This window comes from Neodiprion virginianus, chromosome 1 (assembly GCF_021901495.1).
Source record: "Neodiprion virginianus isolate iyNeoVirg1 chromosome 1, iyNeoVirg1.1, whole genome shotgun sequence".
In the NCBI taxonomy this organism is placed as follows: Eukaryota; Metazoa; Arthropoda; class Insecta; order Hymenoptera; family Diprionidae; genus Neodiprion; species Neodiprion virginianus.
Genome location: NC_060877.1, coordinates 9288618 through 9313861, shown reverse-complemented (window position 1 = coordinate 9313861; position 25244 = coordinate 9288618). Strand labels below are relative to the sequence as shown.

Genomic DNA, 25244 nt, shown 5'->3' with positions numbered 1-25244 from the left:
AAATATCATTGCAAAAAAAAAAACGAACGAACGAATGAATGAATGAATTATTTGTTACTCATAAAAGAAAAGTTTTTGGTTCGGGAGTTGAGAACTTAATACTTAGAAAATTATATGCTATTACAGAAATACGCGTTAAATATTATGCGAATGGCTTGAAGGCTTGTAGATTTTACGGTAACCTGCGAGGAATTCTTAACCCTATTTCTTTCCAGCTCCCAAAATCGTTGCGTTATTTAATTTTCATCGAATTCACTTCAGCTATTCTAAATGCAAATGCATGTCGATAATATTTGTCAATTTAATGCCTATGTCCAAATTTTGTTTATCTCTCATTCCACAATAACGTATCAAACTGATGACATCAAGTTTTATCAGTTCCTTAGTTACAGAGATCGGTTAACAAGATCCATATAAATAAAGGATTGCGGCATTATCTCGTGGATGGATTCGCGGAATGAATGAAAGGCAGAACTTACGTTCAATACCTGGACTTCTATTTCCATCGCCATTCGCGTACGCTCAGGAACAATAACGCTTAAATTTGCAATGCAAAGTTCTTGCAGTGTAGCTAACTACAGACATGGATAACCGACGATGCCGATGCGGCAAAATTTTTTATTACCCGTGTCGTACGATCGTGGAGTATCTGCGCTTTTTTTCCTATTCTCACATTGCAGGCATTCGGTAAAGTGTTGGCAACTTTGAAACGTCAGAGGTGCCTGCGTTCATGTTCCGTGATCCCAGGAATGGTCCCACCTCGACCATCCTTCGTACATTTATTCCCCCACCTATTCGAAGTCTGGGTCCTCCGGGGTTTTCCAATAATCTGAGTTTGTTTTCCTTGAGACCCCGGTCACGTTGCATTGATATAAATCAAGGTAGGTTTTGCGATAATCGTGCAGAGTTGCGAGAACCGTCGACGTCCAGAGGTGAAAACGAGTGAGTGCAGTTTTGTCTCTGCGAAATTCAATTTCAACAGAGTTGACGATGTTTTACAAAGTACGATAAGAAACTACACATACGATTTCATCTTGTTCCATGAAAAATGGAAGGATGTGAAATTATAGACTATTTGATGCTTCTTCAAAGCAAAATCCATCGATCATTACTTTCTTTTCAAACAATTATTCAACTTCCCGGTTTCTCTGTTTACAGAGAAAGAAGGAAATTATTATACTGAAAAGTTAAATTTTCCCTTGATCACCACGTTTTGAAGTTTATTGTAGTATCACCTCCAATTATTTTCAGATAGACGTGTGTTTGTGTACGTATGTAATCAATTACTTTGACAAATTTAAATTTTGCAAATCTGACTTTTGATTCGTGATCACCGATCGATAAAATCTTATGGTACCAATTATAATCCGAGTCCACTCATTCATCCTAAAGATATCATAATTTTTATTTTATTTTTTACAATATTGTTATTTAAGTAATTCAAAAAGTAGCGATCCGATCAAAGCCAAAATCCAATTGGTTCTAAGTTTAGAAAAGTCGCGTCGATTGAGCCCAAAATCATTGAAATCCGTCAACTCGTTCTGGAGCTTTTTTTTCCTGCGTTTTCGTACGTAAAGTCATCGTTTCTTCGACAGTGGAAAAAAGACATCCGCGTGTAAAAGTGAACAAGTTTTTTACCCTAGTGATAAAAATAATAATAACTAAAAGGAACAGCCGTATATTTATCATTTCATACATGTATTCTATACATGTTAATGCACAAATGCGGAGGATTTTCGGTCGATCTTTGGTGAATCAAAGACAACTTTAGGTTTACTCGAAAGTCCCTTTTTTTCACTTTTTCGACCTATCATGTCAATGAGAATATTCTATAGATCCATATACAACAATTCAGCATTCCCTGTATCAAGAACAAAAAAACTCTAACTGTATTCCCGATCGTTCATTGTCGATATCCTGTTTGTTGTTCACCATTCTTACACTTCTGGACAAATGAAAATACGAATCTAAACAACTAGTGACCATGTGTTTTCATCAATTTTCATACGGATCGAATCAACGAAGATTTATACGAAGAAGTGAATGTTATCCGACTCGATTGTAAAAATAAAATCGTGAATAAATCAGATACGCGTTGAGTAAATCTCAACACTTTATCCCATTGCTGTCGATATTGCAAATTTATCTGCTACCTCTGCGCGCTGAACTAAAAAACCGTAATCCTAGTGGCGAACAGAATTAGCTTACAACCGGTTTTAGATTGTTCGAGTAAATATATCAAGAATAAGTTCTTGAGACATGGTTAGTTTCTTTGGGACATAAACAAAATGGGCAAAAAATAATTGACAAGAAAATTCTACGTTCTAGGAGTTATTTAGTGTTTAATTTCGTACTGAGAAAAACGCGCGGGTAGCATATGTAGGTAATAATAAGTGGAAATATAATACGATGAAATACCCCCTTCGCCTAATCACCAGCGAAATTTGCTGTACTTACGTGTTAAGCATAGCCGATTAGGTAAACACACAAGCACCGATTCGAGGAAGAATCAGAAACTATTCCGATAAGCCAATTATCCATCGGTGAATTATTACAACTATCAGGTAAAGCAAATGTATGATACCTGATCATTCCAGAAGCAGTCGAGTTTCCTTGTACATAATACGTTGAATACATTGGACTAATACTTTGCCGTTTTACTATGCATAAATTGAATTGCCTGCAAACAAGTTTTGACTGCGTCTCACTTTTTACTCGCAACGTAATTCCTGTACATTTAGTCACAACGCACAACGTTACGGAATGTTCTCGGATATTATACGTCTATTAACCTGGGACTCGGTGCATTGTTCAAAATTGGTATTACAGAACTGCAGTTGCGTCGAACTTGAAGAAGGATATCTATTCTTAAACCTTATGCGAATAATTCGTAAGGTTAAAAAGAAAAATAAAAAAATATCGTTACGTTAGTTCGATTCCGCGTTTTTTCGCATCCCCTGGCAAAATATTACGAATGATATTTTCCGTCTCAAAGTTTAATTTATAAAAAGTTTTAATTTGTAAACGGAGAGTAGCGGGAAATCACTCATGTTTCCTAATACGCCTAATATCAGGAAGAATTGAATTGGTAATTTCGAAGGTAATGATGAGAAAAATGTAACCAGATTTTTTTCTATTACGAAACACAAGAATAGACTGAATTGAATTAATATAGAAGATATGGAATTCCTGGGTCCTACGTGGCGTTTTTGATCGCCTGCATCTATCATCGTGAAAAAATAAAGCACTATTATAAGATTTATAATAATAAGATTTATTATAAAAGCTGGTTGATATTGAAGCATGAAAAATTTACAAGTATGTGAGGAAGCAACGAAGTCATACCCCGTACCTAATTTCTTTGAAACACTTGACAAGACTTCACCTACGGTAAACACGTCGCACAATTTGCGAACACATGTCGATCCGGGATATTATTTATGTGTTCACTCGTCCGAAGGGCAGCGTTGAGTCACGATGATGCGGTTGATCGTATTCATCATGTGGGAGGAGAATCGATTCTACGAGAATCAGTTCTACGGGAAAACTGTTCTACAGAATATATTTTACAGAAATATTTTTCTACGCAAAGGAATTCGAGATTCGCGTCAGAAATAATTCTGCACTATTTATTCTACAGGAAAATTGTTCTGCTAAATATTTTTCAACATAATATTTTACGTAGCTTTCTAGTTTCATGTATCCAACACAATACCCATTCGACATAACACAAATTCAACACAAATAATTTAAATTGAATTGGATTAGATAGAATGAAATAAAATTAGATCAAAATGTACGAAATCCACGATTAAATGTATGATTTTGACGATTCGGTGATTGTTCAGAATGCGCGTTGTGTCAAAGACAATCTGTGGTACAAAAATAATGCGTAAAAAATTTATCTAGAAAAATATTCCGGAGAACAATTATCTCATGGAATAATTCATGCAGAATTATTTCTGATATGAATCTCGAGTTTCTTTCCTTCTACGAAATGAGTCTTTAGAACATATTCTGTGCAAGGTTTTTTCTGTAGAACTGGATTTCTGTAGAATCGAACCACATTCATCACATGACACGAAACATGCGTCTGTGTCTTGATTAAAGAAACTATTAGACAGAATTCTAACTTGAATTGTCAACGTAACATTGTGTGATTTAGAACAGCTGCGGTACAATTGATTAAATTTCAGAAAATGTACAATAATTTGAAACGAGGTATTTTCGTCGTCAACGATACTGGGTATCAAATTTCAATTTACACAAAAACTTTGCTTCTGCTATTACTTAGTCTCTTTCTGGTAGAAATGAGAATAATGCAGATACCGATGACACACTTCCGATCAAGTGCATCACTTCATTGACGTCGAATGGTCTTTCACCGGATAAATTAATTTTCAAAGTGAGAAATATATAGTTGTTCTATTGCGTTAACTATAAATTTATCGGAACGATTATGCAATGGTACAAGGCTGCAAATTGTGCTAAATGAAAAATTTATTACATTAGCTAGCCACTTATTAGCACATTATTAGCCATTTAATAGTATTGAACACGATGCATAGAGTCATCTCAAATAACTCGGGTGTCATTATAATTTTATCGATAAAGTTCTGTCCATAGTTCTTCATTTGACTGCCGTTCTCATAAGATACAATTAATAGCAAGTGTATAGTTCCATTATTTTCATACATCTCAATGTATAATTCACTTCTGTCAATCAAAAATGAAAATTTTATTATTTACTTTTGTTTTGAAAAAACTTGAAACGACCATAAGCGCCACGTTAAAAATCCAATTTTCCAAAAAATCCTTTTCGCGTTTTCGGTCAGTCATTTGGTCTGATATTCAACAAAGGGATTCAAATAAGGAATTCACTTCGTTCCTATTAACAGTCAGTTCAAGTCCCATATACAGCAAAGGGCTTTAGATTGACCAAGGAATTACCTTAACGTAAGATTAGCGGAAAACGATGAATGAAGAAGTTCGGAACGTCTGATTGACACTGCGCTAACGGTAACAACCGGACTTCGAAAATCTATGACTGCAGTGATAATAGTAGCAATATGTTCCCTTACGATGCGATAAAACTGGAAACATTGTTATGCGAATTACAAAATTTTTTTGTAATTTTTCCACACGTGTAATCACACCTTTCGTTTCGTATTCCAGGAGATAAGGTTTTCCGAAGAAGTTTGGCAGTGCAAATTGGTATCGAAGACTTCCCATCGTTCCAATACCTGCAGAGTCGTACAATAGAGATCAAACGTCTGTTAAAGTTTCTTCGAATACGGTGACAAACTACCGAAAGCTCATCAATTGCTCGATTAAAAGATAAATAAATCTGAGTAAAATCGCCAAAAATGGGTTACGATGACGTTATTTCACACATGGGAGAATTCGGACGATACCAACGTAGGATATATTTCACTTTGTGCCTGCCAGCGATATGTTGCGCCTTCCACAAGATGGGTGGAGTATTTTTGGCGGCGAAAACAGACTTCAGATGTATGCTACCAAACGAGAATCCAGAAAATGCAACGTTCTATCTGTCACCGGACATCATAAATATGAGATACCCGTGGGATAACAAAACTGAAAGCTGGTCACGGTGCGAGAGATACGATAACACTGAATTTGCCGATCAAGGTGGAAATGTATCAAGGCAACTGACCGTAGTGGAATGCGACTCTTTCGTGTATGACAAAAGTCAGTACGCGCTGACGGCAACAACCGAGGTAATGTCAAATTTTATCTGTCCATCTTATCTATCCTAGGTTATCTTTCGTCACTTTAGATCGAATATATAACGCGCTATTTTTAGTGGAATCTGGTTTGCAACAACGGGTGGCTAAGGGCCATTGGTGACTCAATTTTCATGGTTGGAGTGATGCTGGGTTCGATGATTTTCGGCGGACTATCCGACAGATACGGTCGCCGTGCTGCCTTCTTTTCAGCATTGATCACGCAACTGATCGGTGGAATACTCGTTACCGTTTCGCCGGAGTACGTTTCGTACATGATCTCAAGAATGATAGTAGGATCGACAACGAGTGGGGTGTTTTTAGTAGCTTACGTTATCGGTGAGAACTCTTTATTCCACATTTCCAAGGCTTTCAAATCACGTTCACGATTGGAAAATTGCTAGTGTTGCTCCTCGAACAATACTTGTACATTATAAAGTAATCGGGCCGCGTCGTGTCTTGTTCATTATAGCGCATATCGGTAAGACATGTCACATTATTCTGACTTGAATTGCTTTATTATAATCGTTAGCACTCGAAATGGTTGGTCCAAAGAAGAGACTGGCAGCTGGGATGGGATGTCAACTATTTTTCACATCGGGTTACATTCTGACAGCTGGACTTGCGTACTTTTTCACGAATTGGAGAACGTTACAGGTAGTATTCACCATTCCCAGCATCGTGTTCCTCGCTTACTGGTGGTAAGAATCTATCCAACTCCATCGAGAACAATAATACATGTCTCCTCCGAGGATACTTCTCTGAACTTGTAATGAATGTCACAGGTTTATACCTGAATCTGCCCGATGGCTGCTGACCAAGGGTCGAGTGGAGGACGCTAAGAATCTGCTTCAGAACGCGTCGCTGAAAAATGGGGTTGCACTAACTCGCGATACTTTGGACAGTTTGATAAACAGTGAAAGTGACACGTCAAAGCAGGATATTGAAAAGGCGTCGATGTTCGATCTCCTAAGATATCCAAACCTAAGGAAAAAGAGCCTGCTGCTTTTCTTCACTTGGTAGGAAGTTGATCTTTTACAGCGACTAAGCGATGATGACATGTTTCTACGTGTGCTGTTTTGCCGATTATTAAAGGTCGTTCGTTCGTTCGTCTGATTTTCAGGTTCGTGAACAGCTGTACCTACTACGGACTATCCTGGAACACTTCCAACCTCGGTGGTAACGAGTTCGTCAACTTCGGCATTGCTGCGTCTGTGGAAGTGCCGGCCTACTTGTTCCTGCTATTCACGTTGGACAAATGGGGAAGAAAAGTCATACTCTGCGGATGCATGCTGATCGCTGGGATAGCGTTGCTTCTTACGGTGTTAGTTCCTGCTGGTGAGTCGAACGCAAGTCAACCGCGTATAATTACGATTGATATATCATCTTTTCCACCCTGACTGGAAGACGTTTGATTGCCTGGTGTTAAAATTGGCGAGAAAAAATTTGAATTCAACGTATCTAGTAGCGGAGTGTTTCAGTCCCTGAAACTCATGAAACAGTACGAAATAAAGCTTCTAAATCGTATTATATAACCGATCTGATTCCAGGTATGCCATGGTTGGTGGTAGTTTGTGCAATGTCGGGGAAACTAGCGATCACCTCGTCGTACGGTGCAGTCTACGTAGTAGCGGCAGAACAATTTCCTACCGCTTTAAGAAATATCGGTCTTGGAGCATGTTCGTTTTCCGCTAGAATTGGCGGGATAATAGCACCATACATTAATCACTTGGTGAGATTCAGAATTAGTCAGAGACTAAGGAGTATTATCGATCCGTTGAGGATGATGTTACATTTTCGGTCGCGAATCGTAAACTCACATTTCTATTCACAGGCTGAAGTATGGGCACCATTGCCACTTGTAATTTTTGGCTCATGCTCATTCCTCGCCGGCCTCCTGTCACTCTACCTCCCAGAAACATTGAACGCGAAATTGCCTGAGTCTATACAGGATGGCGAACACTTTGGAAAGTATGTTCTTTCTTATTACTTTCTATGCGAAGCCAGAAATTTTGCCATACACGGTGTGAACACTGTTACTCTACGTGTACATGTTTTGACAAGATATTTTGCTATTTCAGGAAGAAAACCAGGAGTCCACAAGGCGTCGAAAAATTGAAAGACATTGAAGTCATGAAGGCGTTAACATTGCCGTCAAAGATTGTTATAAACGAGAAGCAAAATACATTGTATTAATCTTTTAAATAACTCTGCTCGACATAGCCAAACCAAAGACGAAACAAACAACAAAACTTGATTATATGACTATTCTTGAAATTTCCAATAGGAGATTGGATTTATACCATATTGCTCAAACTTGACATGGTGGATTACAAACACTCCTGCAGCTCGTTTCAGAAAAGTCTCAATATTTATAAAGCTTGGGCTGATACCTCAGAGCGCAAAAAATTTCTAGATTCGTGTTTTAAAGCAAATGTGATTCTATATTATCTTGTATATTATAGTATCTTTTAAGAAACCCGTTGCAATATTAAATACTGTAGATATAAGACGATGATTAACTAATAAGTATAAAGATGATTAACCAATAAGTGTAAAGATTGTAATTTATTTATCTTTAATGGTTAACGGTGCGGAATATCTACACTGTCAATATCTTCCACATACTGCACCGTACTAACAGACAAGTATAAAAACTACAAAGACAGATTGAACATACGTACAGACACTTGCGGAGGTTGAAACGGTTTTTATACGCTATATTTTAAAATAAACTTCCGCGAACGTACGTACTACACAACATAGAGTATCAATAAATGGTAGCTATTTTTCAATTAACAATAAGCAGTTATTCACCTCACGAATCCAAGGGTATTCTAAAGGGATAATGTTTACGCTAAACTGTTTCGGACGCGCACTATATTTGCTCTAATACTAATATAAAAACATTCATCAACGATACCAGAAAATGATACTTCATTCCGATTATACAGCTGGTGTGTTATACAACATGTTTCCATTGTTCCGACTTCCTCGACTCAGCGACAATGTTACAGTTTACTATTAAGAATTTCGCTTCCGATCTTTTGGAATAATCGAATAAGAGAGCAATGGCTACCCGTAAATGTTACCGACAAGGGATGTTGACGATAAATCAAAGCACATCACATGGTAAGTACCTAGGTAAACACGCGGTACCCTGAACACGTTAGAATTCGTGGTGAGCCACCACTAATTTTACGATTAGCGGTTATAGTGTGTTCCACCAAGTGAGGTGAATGTCACGAGTTAAATGTAATTCGTAGTATCGTCGTCCAACTTCTTACGATCACATGTTCAAACCAATTTTGACAATCATGTATCCCAGCCTCCGACAATTTCGTCGTCTCCCCAGATACAAGAAAATTCTGAAACACTTCTACATACGTGTATAATCAAATTTCGAGACTGATATAAAACTGGATATACTTGACTGGTACTGCGGAGCATTATTCCCTAGATCTATTCAAATTGACGTCTTTCCGCTTCGCCCACGCATACAGCTATCAAGATGATTGGTCCTAAGACCAATCAGCATAGAACTGTCTTTCACTGCGGGATAGTCTCATTGTAGGTTCATATTACACACTTCATCATAAAGTGGAGAATCTTGCAGGTTGATGCTGCTTACTTTATTTCCATGTTGGTTGTAACACGAATCACGATTGCGTTATCATACTGGATTGGCTCTTGACATTCCCGCCTCAATACTTCACTTACTGTTACAATCAGGTGCGCTGGGCTTCGCCTTTTGTTCGCTCTTTCGTAGGATAGGAGAAATAACGGCACCTTCCATCAATTATCTAGTAAGTTCAATTATAGTCCTTCAAATTTTCAATTGTCAGCTTGGCATGCAAACAAAGCAGCCGTGAATTAAGATATGTTTAATCGTCTCAAGGCCTTTGTTCGATATTATCAGGCTTCAAACTGCAGCTGGCTTCAAGTTGTACATAGTTGAGTGAATTCCACTGGAATTATCAGTAAAAACTGAACTCAGCATTAAACAATCGAGTGATATTGTCGTCACGGTGCCGTTACGAGCATGAGATGAACCTATATACATAAATAGGATTTGCCGCATGAATAATTAGTGCATTTATAAATTAGCTGAGAGTATGCTGAGATGATATCTGAAATGTAAATAAAGTATTTCCAATAATATGAAGTGATGTTCTATTCTTGTAAAAATGTTTTATACGAATTATGATAAATATCGTACTGTAACAACGATGATATATTCGTAAGCAACAATATTCTATTGTTTTAGGGATCATGACATAATCGGTGACTTAACGACGTCAAGGGCAAATGTACCGAAGAACGGCGTTAGACCAAGTTTACTTTCGTAAATCTGGAATTTAGAGCACAATAAATGATATTTACATTCAGACAGATACGTATGCAATTACATGGTTATCAACGATGATTTATTACCCTTCTAGTCTGGAGACTCGTATATTTTCACGCTCCAACATGATGAAATGTTCACTCGGTACTTTCGCTTCTACACTTCGTCAAGCTATCTGCAAAGGGTAAGATGAACGTTATTTTGTCAAACTTCGTTAACCGATTACCGTTTACCCCCGAATTAAATATCGCGAACCACTTCCCTGTGACGTTGCGCAACATTCGACAATTACAACATGGCCAGTTTGGTGATTAATGATAAGCGAATAACGTCATAAATTACAGTAGATAAAAAAAAAAAAAAACAGTTATTGATCCAGCCAAACTCTTCGGAATTTACCCGAATTTAGTCGTCCTAAGTGAAATTCTTTGCTGTGTTTCATTGATAGCCTAAATTAGTCGAATGAAGAGTGGTAATGTACACAATACTTTGAAATGAATACGAAATATTGTCATCTTAGAGTCCTTGAATATTATTTTGTTACAAAATCTCCATAAAATTCATTTCACGCCATTATAGCAACCCAAAATATTTGTTTACCTACCTAACGTTTATACGAAAGGCACCGTTCTTTCGGTTTATACCTTCAAACAGACTTGTTTATCATTTTAATTATACAAGAATATGGAAACAGTTTCGTCAAACGATGCCGACTCTGACCCTTTGAAGGAAAAGTCGCGAGTCAGCATTCGCATCTTCAGATAAGTAACAAACAATTCATCGCGAACATGATTGACAAAGTTCTCCAGTTTTGTAGTAATTTTCCAATTACAAATGAAAATTCACATTTATATCACGAAAAAAAAAACTCAGACTTGATACGTTTTCAATATTAATTTACCAACATTCATCATCAAAATTGCTTTGTAATGTGTCAACAGCTTCAAGTCAAGTGGCCCGTTATAGAACACAAATACAGATAAGGTGGATAATTTTTTTCATTTTCATTGAATTTCTCTAAACTGTTCTTCAAGCTGTCACGACAATATCTTTCTTGTGATCCCCGTGACGTCGACATCTATCAAAAAACGCATCTGCATCAGGTTTTCTCTTTTGGAACATGACAAATTAGAAATATTGAATCGAACGTCGATCAGGTTTTGTTCACCATTCAGAGTAGAGTAAAAATTCTGTCAGCGTTTCAAATAATGACCAACGGAAGGATCCCGGCTATATACTTGCATAGGTAGAATCGTCCTTCAATTTTCGGCAAATACCTTGCGGCGTTTGAATGACGGCAGAGAAATAAACACTAAGACAAAGAACAGTGAGATAAATCATGTGGAAAAGTCCAAAGTATCACACTTCCATTATAAAACGTCCGACACGCCATTCCACAGTAAAACATTGTAAACGAACCACGTGTATTTTGCAAAGCTTAAATAGTTTCATTTAAAAACACCAAATAAATTTTCCATATGCATAACAAGATTGAAGCACGCATTTTTCGATATCCCTGACAAGTGTCTACAGTATTTGATTTTGTCTCGAATGGATGTTGGTCGAGTATTATAAAAAAGTCGTTTTTCCCGTTCCGGCACAAATAACACTGATATCAATTCTTCTAGGCGTTAATGTTGAGGGGTTATGAATGGATTGATAATTGTTGAAGCCACAATGAATGTTTCAGTACGTATACCGGAAAGATGTGCACAAACAGAAGACACCAGTTGAATTAGTAGAAAATGAACATGCGATAAGCAGTCGATGTATTCCATACGTGCCACTAACTCTTCAGAGACCGAATTAAAATCCCGTGGAACAAAGACCTGGAAAACGGAAGAGTAGAAAGAAAGAAAAAATAAAGAAATAAAAATGGGTTACGACGACGTAATATCACACACGGGAGAAATTGGTCGGTACCAACGAAGAATATTCCTTGTCAACTTCTTACCAGCGCTAACCAGCGCCTTTCACGTAATGGGGGGCGTTTTCCTGGGAGGCGTACCAAAATTCAGATGTCTGACACCCGAGGAAGACCGAGAAAATGCAACGTACATTCTGCAACCAGATACGGCGAACTTTACGCATCCGTGGGATAATGCGACACAAAGTTCGTCGCAGTGTGAAAGATATAACCGAACTAACGGAGACCTCTATCAGCTACGGAGTAACGATACATTGTCAACATCTGCTTTGGTGAAGTGTGACTCTTTTGCCTACGATGACAGCCAATACGAGGCAACCATCATAACCGAAGTAAGACTTTAGCTTATGGAACTTTTTCATTCTTCTCGCTCCAAATGAACGAGGAATGATAATATTATCGAACAGTCGAGCGTTCAGCTACCACACGTGAAAGAAAACGGACACAATTGAGAGATCAAGTCGACGCCTCTGACGAAAGGTAGCACGTTTCAGTTTTTTTACTAAAACTAGCATGTTGGGGTTTTCGCCGCGAAAACTAACACGTTTTAATGCAGATTAGTAAGAGTGCAGTTATCTCCAATTAGATAGAATAGTTGTTGCACTCTTGTAGAAACAATACGCATAGTTTACGTAAGGACTACTTGATACAAATATAATAAGACGAAATTGATGTTTATATTGACAACAAATCGGAAACAAATTTAAAACATCTGTAAGGAACCTGTAAGAAAAAGCATTTATTTTTCTAACACCTGCATCGACACCACAATTTCGAGGATATTTATGAGTTTATTTTAAAGCAATAAAAAAAACGCACTTCTGCGTTTATCCACGAATTGACTTTCGTTTCGACCACCGCACACAGCACAAATCTTCAGAGAATCCTTATTGCACTAAATGAGACATGATAGTTTTCGTGGTGAAATCTGAAACATGCTGCTTTTCGTAAGTGGCGTCGATAGTGATCACGAGTCGTTTGTTCTTAGTGATATGTGTGCCAGAACACATTAAAGACGTGGAACGTGTTTCGGTACGAGATTAATGAGTAAGAAATGATGAAGTTTCAAATTTTCAGTGGGACCTAGTATGCAACAATGCCTCGTTGAAAACTGTCAGCGAGTCAATGTTCATGATAGGAGTGATGATAGGAGTTTTGACTTTCGGTGCATTGTCTGACAGATACGGACGCAAGCGAATTCTCATACGGGGTTCAGTACTGCAGTTAATTTCGGGACTACTGGTCGCTGCTTCGCCTAATTTCACGATGTACGTAATTTTCAGAATGATTGTAGCGACAACGAGTACCGGACTTTACCTTGTGGCTTACATTGCTGGTAAGAGTCGTGATCGATTTGTATATCCTATAGACAAATATGCAGGGACAATGATATTTTCTGCCGAGGGAAGGGCGACATTGATTTTAACGTGACTGAAATTCTCGTGAAATTTTTTGTTCATAGCAATCGAGATGGTTTATCGAAAGAAGAAAATTCCAGCTGGGACAATTAGTTTTTTCTTCGTGGGAGGTTGTCTTCTGACCGTCCTTTTAGCATATTACATTAGAAATTGGAGAATTTTACAGCTGGCTTATACCGCGCCTACCCTTTTATTCCTGGCATTTTCATGGTGAGAGCACAACAATACCCGTTTCGTAACTTTAGTTTTACTGATAGCTCAAAGCGTGTGAGATATGTTAGTGAATTTTTACATCACATGATTAGGTCTATCCCAGAATCTGCGCGATGGCTGTTAAGCAAAGGTCGAGTGGAAGAAGCGAAAAATATACTTCACAAGGCATCGATGGAAAACGGGGTGAAATTACCGCGGGATACATTGGACGAACTGCTGATAACAGGAAGTGAAGACAAGCCAAACAGTAAAAAATCCTCATTGCTTGATCTTCTCAGATACCCAAACATCAGGAAAAGGAGTCTGATACTCGCCATTATTTGGTAAGGTGCCGACTTAATCCGAATATGTCATCGTAGGTGATGTTAGCGTCGTATTTCGAGACAATCAGACGGCTGAAGTTTCTAATAATAAACATTTTCGCAAATCCGTATCGTCAGGTTTCTCAACAATTGTACGTATTACGGTCTATCATGGAACACCGCGAACCTTGCAGGCAGCGTTCACGTAAATTCTGCAATTGCTGCATTCGTGGAACTACCCGCAATTGCATTTTTAATGTTCACCGTTGACAAGTGTCGGAGGAAGGTTGTTTTGGGCACCTGTATGATGCTATCGTCCGTGTCATTACTTTCTACAGTTTTCGTTCCTCACGGTGGGTGAAGTTCAAACGGATATCTGTGACAATAACGTAAAAACGTGGTCGACTCCGAATTTCACGTAATTTTACATTTCAGACATGGTATGGCTAGTGACGGCTTTGGCCATGATAGGAAAATTGACAATCACAGTCTCATATTCAACCCTCTACATCTTCACATCAGAGCAGTATCCTACATCGGTTAGAAATATTGGCGTCGGAACATGTTCGGCTACTGCTCGGTTCGGTGGAGTTGTAGCACCATTGGTTCTCCAGTTGGTGAGGCGAAGTTGTAGAAATTCCAAGTTATAAAAATTCCGAAGAAGGTACGTTCAATCAACACGTGATTCACGTTTATTTACAGTCTCGAATTTCGTCGCTTTTGCCACTCATTACTATGGGATGCAGCATAGTGCTCGCCGTGTTGCTGTTACTACTTCTTCCAGAAACATCGAAGAAAAAGCTACCGGAAACAATAGAAGAGGTGGAAGGGTTTGGAAGGTAAATTTTTCATTCAGGTTACTTTGAATTTTTCATTGCCATGATAAAACGCTTGTGAACCGCAGCTTCGAGTTAGAAAGTCCGACTGCGTTCAACGAACGTATCTCTCATTACAAGTACTGCCGATATGATCTTGAGTAGCGTTGACTAGCGTGATGAAAAGCATTTATTGTTTCAGGCGTAAGAAGAAAAGTAAACAAGCCAACACCTTCTTGAACGGTGTTGATAACACCCAGGCGTTACAGAAACCGTAAAATTAATAATTTCAAATTGTTGAAGAAAAACCGCGAGGGTGTTAAATTATTTATTCAGTACGAAGCTAGTCAGATGGCGCACGTATGTAACCCCTTGTAGCGCGCGTACGAAATATATCAAGTCAGCGGAGGGAAAGATGCGATGTCAAATTGCAAACTTAACAGTCACCTTCGCATATTGAAGTTATTCTATTCAAAACGCAACTAGTTTTTTCACCCGCACTAACCATATTCCACATCAGAAATACGTGAAATATCCAACAGACGTAGTACATGTAATCATTGCGAACAACCTTACAATCAAGTGAACCTGTTCTATTTTTGGTCTGAAAATTAAAAATTGATGCTAAAGACTGCTTTAAAAATAGTTGAGGTTTCGCGAGTGATGCAGTAGATGAAATATCAAAAAAAAAAAAATTGAATAGAGCTAATTAGAAAATTTCATTCCCTACTTTCTGACATTCCAAAATCTCATGTATGACATGTACGACATGCCGTTCGGTTCAAAGAAGCTTATTTTTATTCCAAGACCCAGCTTCAGGTGAATTCAAAAACTGATTGTTTCGTAATAGATTGTGAAGCTCACGTGAAAAATGTTTGGATGAATTTTCCGAATGATATTCTTTGAGGAAAATTTAGCACAAATAATATTGCATATTGTACTTTTTTTGCATACCTTACATATTCGCTCGGTAGCAAAAACGACTACTTTGACCTTCGCTGTGATTTAGCTCTCGACATACTCCACAGACATGTAAACTTTTCAATAAACAAGAAATCCACTGTTTCCAAGTATAAAGTTCCTGATATTTACTACTTGACCCTGTCACTATGTCACAAATGTTTAGGTTTTTCACCTCCTTGCTGCATGTAGTAAAAAATATGGAAAAATATTTCACGTATTGCTGTGCATTTGAAGCACGCGATCCAAAAATTTTACACATTAATTTTTGAAGCACGAAAAAAAATTGTCAGGAATACTGGAGATATGCGACAGCCAGCCGCCGAAAATCATCGACGTTCATGGATTTATTTTACTTCAAATTTTAACAGTTCAGAGTAAAATGATTGGCTCAAGTGTTTTTCGTTCTTATTTGACACAAAGTTGAAGCATATACAACCGGTTGGAAGAAGGTACGTAGATAAATACTGTGTCGCATCAGTCATGCTAATCTGGATCTATATGAGTTCCCATGTTAACAAACACAGTGAAATAATCAGAGCAAATGACGTTACAAGTGAAAAAAATACCCACAACAATAGTTTTACAGCTTTGAGGAAGAAACTCGAAGGTGAAACTACAAAATTTTCGAGTCAACGTCCTGACGAGATCGCGAACTAACTTTAAATTTTTCAGATGGAAAAGTACAGATTCCATCTGATATGGAAATAGCTTAGTGTAGCGGCTTTCGATTCTGTGAAATCGCCGTAGATAAAATTGTTGAAAATAAAGCTGGTTCGGTCACTTCTTGTACCACATGAACAAACTTATTCCCATTCCAATACACAGTAACTCGGATGATCGTGTGGAAAAAAAAAAAAAAAAACGAAAGTGTTAATAAAATATTGACTGACAAATATTTTTCTAGGTTAAAATAAAGTAAAATTGGAGTCTAACCGATGCAAACAATATATTCACGTGCGTGTGAAAAGTTGGCCCCAATGAGAGAGTTTTTGACTTCTTTGCAACGCTACACTAGCGCAAAGAAATTTGGTGGGGGACCTCAGATTCCTGTAAAATCGCCTCCCCTCTTCTACTGTCGTGGCCCTATTAAGAGAGTGAGCTGTAGTATCTCTAATTTGGGGGGAATTCGTACTTTTTTACAGCTTGAAATTGCAACTGTTTTACCACTTGTTTATATTTACAGATGCTACACAGCTGAGCCTGCCGTTCGGGATGCTACGATTTCTTTCGGCAAGGTCGAGAATAAGCTACCGGAGATGACCGAGGAGGTGAAAAAATTTGGAAAGTAAGTCCTCATTCGGGATACTTGAACGGGTTTCTCCTGACACACGACACAAACTTGTTAACTAATGAACAAGGAGAAAATCGACGGGTGCCGAATACAAAGTTCTCGATGTTTACTGCTTACCACCAAACAATGTGACGAATCGCTGTCGCCCTCACCACCTCAACGCTTCATACAACGAGAAAAATTCGATAAATGTTCCATCTATTGATACTTTTGAATAGCGAGACCTGGAGATTTTGTAGACCATTTTTCAAAAGCAAAAAAAAATTTCAGTAAAAGACTAGGAATAAGCAATAGTAGTTGCCGGTCTCTTGATTTGAATAATTTCGAAAATGTTATAACGTTGATAATGAAATCGCTAATTAGGATCAAAAGAACGTAACCTACTAAAACTGAGGGATGCTGCTATAATAGTGTATCCCGGTCTTAACACGGCAATTTCGCAAGAAAAAATCCATACAGGTTTTAGTGAGAATGGCTGAAATCACACCCATTATTGTCACAATGATGCCAGGAAGGCTTGACTCGTACAGATAAAATAGAATGGGAGTTACGCCAGGATAATGGATCCTGGAGAAATTGTAGGAATGCAGAATGAAGTTTAGAAATCTTACCGATATTAGGCAGTTACTTTCTGTGTTTCCAAACCGTATACTATCATATTTTTAACCCAAAAAGATATATTTGAACAATGTCGATCTAACCTGTGTAGCGCACCAGTCGGCAGCCAAACACCATCAGAGTAAATAATATACCACGCCGCGTAAAGCTAATTGACATTTTTTAACCTAGTTTATTAGCAGACGTCATGCAGTACGAACAAGTCTTATCGATCGGTGCCGAAAAGAATAATCAGACATTCGTTCGGGTAAGTCGTACAATTTCCAAATTTTTCTACTATTTAACGATTAAATGACCAAGCCTTCTACTTAATTGCCACTTACCTAAAAGGTTGAAGATACATAATTCTGTCCTATGTCTTACTTCCTAATCATCAATAGTTATGATCGATTACACTTTAGACAGTTGAAATTCGTTGAATTCTAAACCTTCCTAATTTTTTTTTCCTCTCAATGAAACGTCATTTTTGATAAATAATTATAACCAAACACTAATGATAGCCACAATATTTATAAACAAGAGTTATACAGCTAAAAACTTTGAACATTGAACACGTTGGAAAGTCTATCTACTAGTAGAATTCTACTTATTTGTAGTTTTCTTTCTTATCGTACTGCGTGATAAGAAGTCACAACGAGAACAACGCAGGGGCATTGATCGGTGAGAAAACAATGCTAGGCGATATCTTTCTTTTTCTATCAGTTCGAACTCATTTTTTAACTACGGATACTATTTAAATAGATTGAAGTATTGTAAGTGCAGCAATAAAATACAGCAAATTCTGAATTTTGAACAATGAAAAAGAAGAATCATATCGTTCAATACATACATGACGGCAAAAATAGAAAGCAAATATAGATTCGGCACATTAAAAGCTTCGTATCTGTAGCATTTTTTATTTTTATTTTGGAGCAGACTTTCCTTGCAGACCTGTGTAATCTTATCTAGAAAAACAAATTTTGATTTGGTACGCGGAGTCGATAATTTGCGAGACTTCTTCTTTCATTACAAAATTTCAGTTTCAGCGATTCGAAACGTGGCACGATGTAAAAAGTGTACTGCTGAATTTGCGTTGTTTCTAGGGTTGAAATCGAAAAATAATTATATAAAATACAAACTTTTAGTTTTTCTTACTACAAACGTAACTGTTACAGAGTACATTTTGTCAAGAAAACAATACTGTGTATCGGCAGTGTCAAGAGAAAAATTAATCGCGTTAGAACTTCGTACTGTATAATATGATAGTGCTATACTACAAATAATAACGCGTAGCGCGGTTCAGGGATGATCGATCACTTAGGAAACACAGAACGCATACCAATCTCATACAAGTTCCAAGACCAATGGCGCTCTAGTGTGATCATTTTGACCAGCAATAACACATTCGTGACATTAGTTTCGAGAGCTTTGCAATATTCATGCAGATATAAAGATACAGACATATCTGTATTCATTTACACTCCGAAATTTCCCTAACAGTGCACAGATCGTTCCGAGTTTGTAGAATTGTGTATAATCATAACACGACACATCCAATATATGCGGTGACTTCTTGAGTTCGTGAAATGCAGCTATTACAGTCAATGAAACGAAAATCCATGAAAAATAACCATATTGTAATCTACTATTATTGCAGCAGATACATTGATCCGAGTGAAAGGAAATATTGTGAAGAGAAAACTTGAAGGACTACAAAGGGACAGAAAGAAGAAGTGATCAGAATGGGTTACGACGACGTTATTTCACACATTGGAGAAATGGGCCCGTACCAACGAAGAGTATTCGTTGTTAACTTTATACCATCATTAACCAGCGCCTTTCACGTCATGGGCACAATTTTCCTGTTAGGCAAACCAAAGTTCAGGTGTCTGACACCCGAGGAAGACCAAAGAAATGCAACATACATTCCGGGACTACATACGGCAAACATTACGCATCCATGGGATAACGCGACACAAATTTCGTCGCAGTGTAAACCGTATAACCAAACTGAAGGAGTTCGCTCTGAGCTACTAACAACGAAGGGCAATTTACCGTCGACACCTCGTGTCGTGAAGTGTGCCTCTTTTGCCTACGACGACAGCCAATACGGAACAACTGCCACAACCGAAGTAAGTCTTCAGTTTACGGAACATCTTCAATCTTGTTGCTTCAAATAAGTCATATGAGCGTTCAACTATCAAAACTTGAACAAAATGAACTGCATTACGGGATCAACTTATCGCTAATCGTTTATTCATAGTCATATGTAACCTTCAACGACCACGCTGTAACGACTCGTAGTAGCACCTTTCAGTTGGAGCTTATCAAGTAAAAATTATGGGGTTTCATATTTTCAGTGGAATCTGATATGCGATGATGCGTGGTTGAAAACTACCAGCGAGTCACTGTTCATGCTAGGAGTGATGATGGGAGTTTTGACTCTCGGTGCTTTGTCCGACAAATATGGACGCAAGCGAACTCTGATATGGGGTTCAGTCTTGCAGTTAATTTCGGGACTACTGGTCGCTGCTTCGCCTAATGTCACGATGTTCGTAATTTTCAGAATGATTGTAGCGACAACGAGTACTGGACTTTACGTTGTGGCTTACGTTGCTGGTGAGAGTCTAGATTAATTTGTATATCTTAGACAATTATGTAGAGATATCGCATATTTCCTGCCGAGAGAAAGTCGATATTGATTTTGATGTGACTGCGATTCTTGTGCAATTTTTTGTTCATAGCAATCGAGATGATTTATCGAAACAAGAAAATTCCAACTGCGACTAGTACTTTCTTCTTTATGGGAGGTTGTCTTCTTACAGTCAGTTTTGCATACTACATAAGAAACTGGAGAATTTTACAGCTGGCTTATACCGCGCCTACCCTTTTATTCCTGGCATTATCGTGGTAAGAGTAAAACAACACCCGTTTCGTAACTTTAGTTTCACATAATACACACGATTAGGTCCATTCCTGAATCTGCACGATGGCTGCTGAGCAGAGGGCGTGTGGAAGAAGCAATGAATATACTTCACAAGGCATCGATGGAAAATGGGGTGAAATTACCGCGGGATACATTGGACGAACTGCTGATAACAGGAAGTGAAAACAAGCCAAACAGTAAAAAATCATCATTGCTTGATCTATTGAGATACCCAAATATCAGAAAAAGGAGTCTGATACTCGTCATTATTTGGTAAGGTACAGTCTTGATCCCAATATGTCATCGTAGGTGAAGTTTCTGATGATGAACATTTTCATACATCAATATCGTCAGGTTTGTCAACAATTGCACGTATTACGGTCTAGCATGGAACACCGCGAACCTTGGAGGCAGCGTTTACATAAATTCTACAATTGCTGCCATCGTGGAGCTACCCGCAATTGCATTCTTAGTATTCACCATTGACAAGTGTCGGAGAAAGGTTATTTTGGGCGGCTCTATGATGCTCTCGTCCATATCATTATTTTTGGCAGTTTTCGTTCCTGTCGGTGGGTGAAGTTCAAACGGATGTCCGTAGAAATAACGTACACACGTCGTCAATTCTGAATATCACATAATTTTACGTTTCAGACATGACATGGCTAGTGACGGGTTTGGCCATGATGGGAAAATTGTCAATCACAGTCTCATATTCAACCCTCTACATCTTCACATCAGAGCAGTATCCTACAACAGTTAGAAATATTGGCGTTGGAACTTGTTCAGCTATTGCTCGGCTCGGTGGAGTGATAGCACCAATGATCGTCGACTTGGTGAGTCAAAGCTGAAAAAATTTCGAGTAATGAATATTCCGAGAAAAGTTAGTTCGATCAACACGTGATTCATGTATATTTACAGTCTGAAATTTCGACGGTTCTTCCTCTCATTACTTTTGGATGCAGCATAGTGCTCGCCGTGTTGTTGTTACTACTTCTTTCAGAAACGTCGATGAAAAAGCTACCAGAAACAATAGAAGAGGTAGAAGTAGAAGGGTTTGAAAAGTAAGTTTTCATTCGAGATACTATGAATTTTTCATTGCCGTGATAAAATGCTTGTGAATCGGGCCTTGAGTTTCATTGACTAGTATGATGAAAAATATTTTTTGTTACAGGTGTAGGAGCAAAATGAACGAGCCAACTTCTTGAATGGTGTTGATAACACCCAGGCGTTACAGAAACTGTAAAATTAATAATTTCAAATTGTTGAAGAAAAACCGCGAGGGTGTTAAATTATTTATTTAGTACGAAGCTAGTCAGATGGCGCACGTATGTAACCCCTTGTAGCGCGCGTACGAAATATATCAAGTCAGCGGAGGGAAAGATGCGATGTCAAATTGCAAACTTAATAGTCACCTTCGCATATTGAAGTTATTCTATTCAAAACGCAACTAGTTTTTTCACCCGCACTAACCATATTCCACATCAGAAATACGTGAAATATCCAACAGATGTAGTACATGTAATCATTGCGAACAACCTTACAATCAAGTGAACCCGTTCTATTTTTGGTCGGAAAATTGATACCATAAACTGCTTTAAAAATAGTCGAGGTTCCGCGAGTGATACAGCAGACGAAAAAAGGAAGTAAACGCGATATCGTCTAATGGTTATCTGTCAAACGACGTTCGTAGACAAACGGTCGTTTTTTACGAGGCAAACTGACAGAAATTTATAGGCAATGTATAGTCGACTAATGTCCATCTATGTATCACCTTTTTCTCGAATTGTTCAGCAATGACTTTTCGGTGTCTTTTCGACTGATTGTCAACGTTTACCTGACATCTTGTTGTATTTGAAAAAAGCATCTTGGAGTAATCCAGATGTTCTTCACACGGGTAACCGGTCGTTGTTTTTAAATTTTAAGGTATTATCAACGCGTATATATTTATATATGTCACCATATATATTCACCTTTATTGCATAGTAAGATGTATAATATACAGAGTGTCTCATCTTAGTAAATCCAAATATCTCGGAAGCCAGAAGTGCGAGTGAAAAATGCTTGAGAAAAAAATTGTAAAGTCCGAAGGGAGAAATAAGATGAGAGCGTCAGATTTATCCTAAGTGGACCCGACAATGTCAGATGAAGAACAACTTTATTTTTTTTTGATATAAAACAGTATATTTCTTTCACCGGCACCTGAACGGGCATCAAATTCCACATCAAAAAATACCTACTTATCGTCGTAAGAAGTTCTTGGTCTCATAAAAGTGAGAGAGTTACAGCAGAATGAACTACATCATTTTACGCCCAACGGTCTCATTACTGCGTTACACTACAATTAAAAAACTGACTCGTACACGCTGTAACGCAGTTAATACCGAATATTTCAGCATTGCATTCGACTAGACAAGACGCTAGTTGTGACTAGAGAATCGTTACAACAACTGAAAGAGCAGAAATACGACTGAAAGAAATCGGCCGAAATCGTTCCAGTTATTCTCTGGCTGGTGAATAATTTGCGCGAATATGGAGAACATACAGATACGGTAATGCTTGATGCACTTCGGGCGTTACATTACTTTTTAATAATCCGTAAGCTTTAGTAATTTTCAACACTTATTATTACACGAGCTAAATAGAGTTTCAGTACAAGTTCATAGGTTTATGTTATGTATTTCTTATCCTAATTGTGACTAGGTTAAATTAAAAATTCTCTTTTGCTGTCGTTTTCTCTGGTTACGTAAAAGTCTTCGCTGACTCATTATATTGTTGATATGATTACGATAAAATATTATCACATTATAAACTTGAAATAACATTGGAACGTATATATTAAATATTTATTTTCATTCAAAAATACAGTTATATATAATATTTACTTACCGAAATAAATGATATTTACATTTATATTTCTTTGCATACGTTCCTCCTAACCGCCTGACATGCGTACCATAATATGTAGGCTGCAGCGAGTTTATTTATGTACATACATATAAACATACCTGAAATAAGTGGCTTCGAGATAATAATATTATATATCTGACGGACAACTATCGGTACCTAGGTGACGTCGCACTTACTACAGGATACATTGTCATGTGGTAAAGAAAAAAAGAAAATTAACAATTGTACATATTCATTCAGTAGCAAAAACGACTATTTTGACTTTCACTGTGATTTAACTCTCAGCATACAATACAGATATGTGAACTTTTAAATAAAGAAAAAACCTACTGATACCAAATATGCATTTCCTCATATTTACTAATTGTCCAACTCATTGTATTACAATTGTCTAGGCCTTACACAAATGTCAGAATTTAATATGTCCGAATAGCTGCCACCTTCCCCCATACAGTGGGAAAAATTCAAAAAATATTTTACGTATTGTGCATTCGAATAGTAATTTGGGCGTCAGCAATAATAACATAAAGAACAAGTGGAGAATCCAAGAATTCATCTTAGGTCGCTCGAAATAAGCCATGAGTTTTCTAACGTCCTATGGTGAATGAACGAGCAGAGACGATAAATTTTTCGATTGTATGATCACTCATTTCCAAAACTGGTCTAATATTAAATTCTACTTAATAACCTCCGTGGTATAATAATCGGGCCGTGCACAAATCGTTGACCGAAGATCATACATTGACGAATGTTCGCTAGGTCGTCAATTTACAATAAATAGTGTCTTTTTTACATAAAAATTTACATTATATTGACTTGCCGCGGTCAAAAAATAGTCAAGCGACACTTTCAAATTTCGATAATCACCAGATTTTATTTATCCTATTACATACGTTACAGCGAGTTCTTCACGATATTTATCGCTCTTCATCACCCGTAGTGATAAAGGAAAAGTATTTGTTTCAATCAAAAATGAATTTTCCTAATTTTTCCCCAAGGGGAAGGACTGAAAGGTAGTGAAAATGAAAGTTACGGAATATCTCAATTACTGCAACCATCATCGATGCGACGCATGCGATGCTGCTTGAGGCTGAGGTCGACTGTAAGTTGTAAGTACCTAACACCTTGGCCGACTAAAAAATCGCTTGGAGTATCGTTCCTCCACCAGCTTCCGATTTTAGCAAGTTGTGAGTGACGGCTACCGAATCAGCTATTTTAGGACCAGATCAAGTATTTTTCATATCTCAAGATGATAAAGCTCGAGTCCCTATTGACGTAACTGCGGCAAATAAGCAAGCACCTCTTCTAATGCACATGGAATATAGAATCAAATTGCCTGATCACGATTGGGTAATCGCTGAGCGTCATAAATTAATACCATCTGTTTATGCTGGTATCAAAATCACTTCCAATATGCTAGGACAACCGCAAGCCGTTGGATATTCTGGACCAACATACATCGCTATTCGAAGTGGAGAGCATAGTTCATCTACTGCTAATACTCATGCTCAGGATTTCGAGACGCTTCTCGAACTTGAAGAGTTTCGACCATTAGCTAAAACTGACCATGGACTAGTAAAACCAGTGGTAATCATGACGGTTGATGGAGGGCCAGATGAAAATCCGCGTTATCAAAAAGTCATAGGGTTTGCTATACAACACTTTAAGCGACATGATCTCGATGCATTGTTTTTAGCTACCAATGCTCCCGGAAGAAGTGCGTATAACAGAGTAGAGCGCAGAATGGCTCCTCTTAGTCGGGAACTGGCTGGTTTAATATTGCCTCATGA

The 25244-nt window shown here is 37.8% G+C and overlaps 3 protein-coding genes across 5 annotated transcripts; all 3 read left to right on the top strand.

Annotated features, from left to right (window-relative positions):
* Positions 1-495: 495 nt before the first annotated feature.
* On the top strand, positions 496-7952 carry LOC124301792 (organic cation transporter protein-like). Of its 3 annotated transcripts, none has more exons than XM_046757235.1 (9): positions 496-881; positions 5176-5741; positions 5828-6086; positions 6280-6448; positions 6533-6766; positions 6871-7085; positions 7298-7479; positions 7582-7718; positions 7829-7952. In XM_046757235.1, the coding sequence occupies exons 2-9, from the start codon at positions 5367-5369 to the stop codon at positions 7941-7943; spliced, it is 1686 nt and encodes a 561-aa protein (XP_046613191.1). In that variant the 5' UTR covers positions 496-881; positions 5176-5366; the 3' UTR covers positions 7944-7952. The 3 variants fall into 3 exon arrangements, with proteins under 3 accessions (XP_046613191.1, XP_046613175.1, XP_046613183.1); XM_046757219.1 differs by having other exon boundaries at positions 496-942; XM_046757227.1 differs by lacking the exon at positions 496-881 and adding an exon at positions 911-1002.
* A 354-nt stretch (positions 7953-8306) lies between these two features.
* LOC124301810 (organic cation transporter protein-like) lies at positions 8307-15835 on the top strand. Its single transcript, XM_046757247.1, has 9 exons — positions 8307-10279; positions 11786-12354; positions 13100-13358; positions 13485-13650; positions 13746-13976; positions 14094-14308; positions 14391-14572; positions 14658-14794; positions 14973-15835. Exons 2-9 carry the CDS (start codon positions 11971-11973, stop codon positions 15046-15048), a joined length of 1650 nt encoding a protein of 549 aa, XP_046613203.1. The 5' UTR covers positions 8307-10279; positions 11786-11970; the 3' UTR covers positions 15049-15835.
* A 1995-nt stretch (positions 15836-17830) lies between these two features.
* On the top strand, positions 17831-23745 carry LOC124301816 (organic cation transporter protein-like). Its single transcript, XM_046757261.1, has 9 exons — positions 17831-17889; positions 19279-19753; positions 19982-20240; positions 20366-20531; positions 20590-20820; positions 20902-21116; positions 21199-21380; positions 21466-21608; positions 21719-23745. Exons 2-9 carry the CDS (start codon positions 19364-19366, stop codon positions 21750-21752), a joined length of 1620 nt encoding a protein of 539 aa, XP_046613217.1. The 5' UTR covers positions 17831-17889; positions 19279-19363; the 3' UTR covers positions 21753-23745.
* Positions 23746-25244: the final 1499 nt, after the last annotated feature.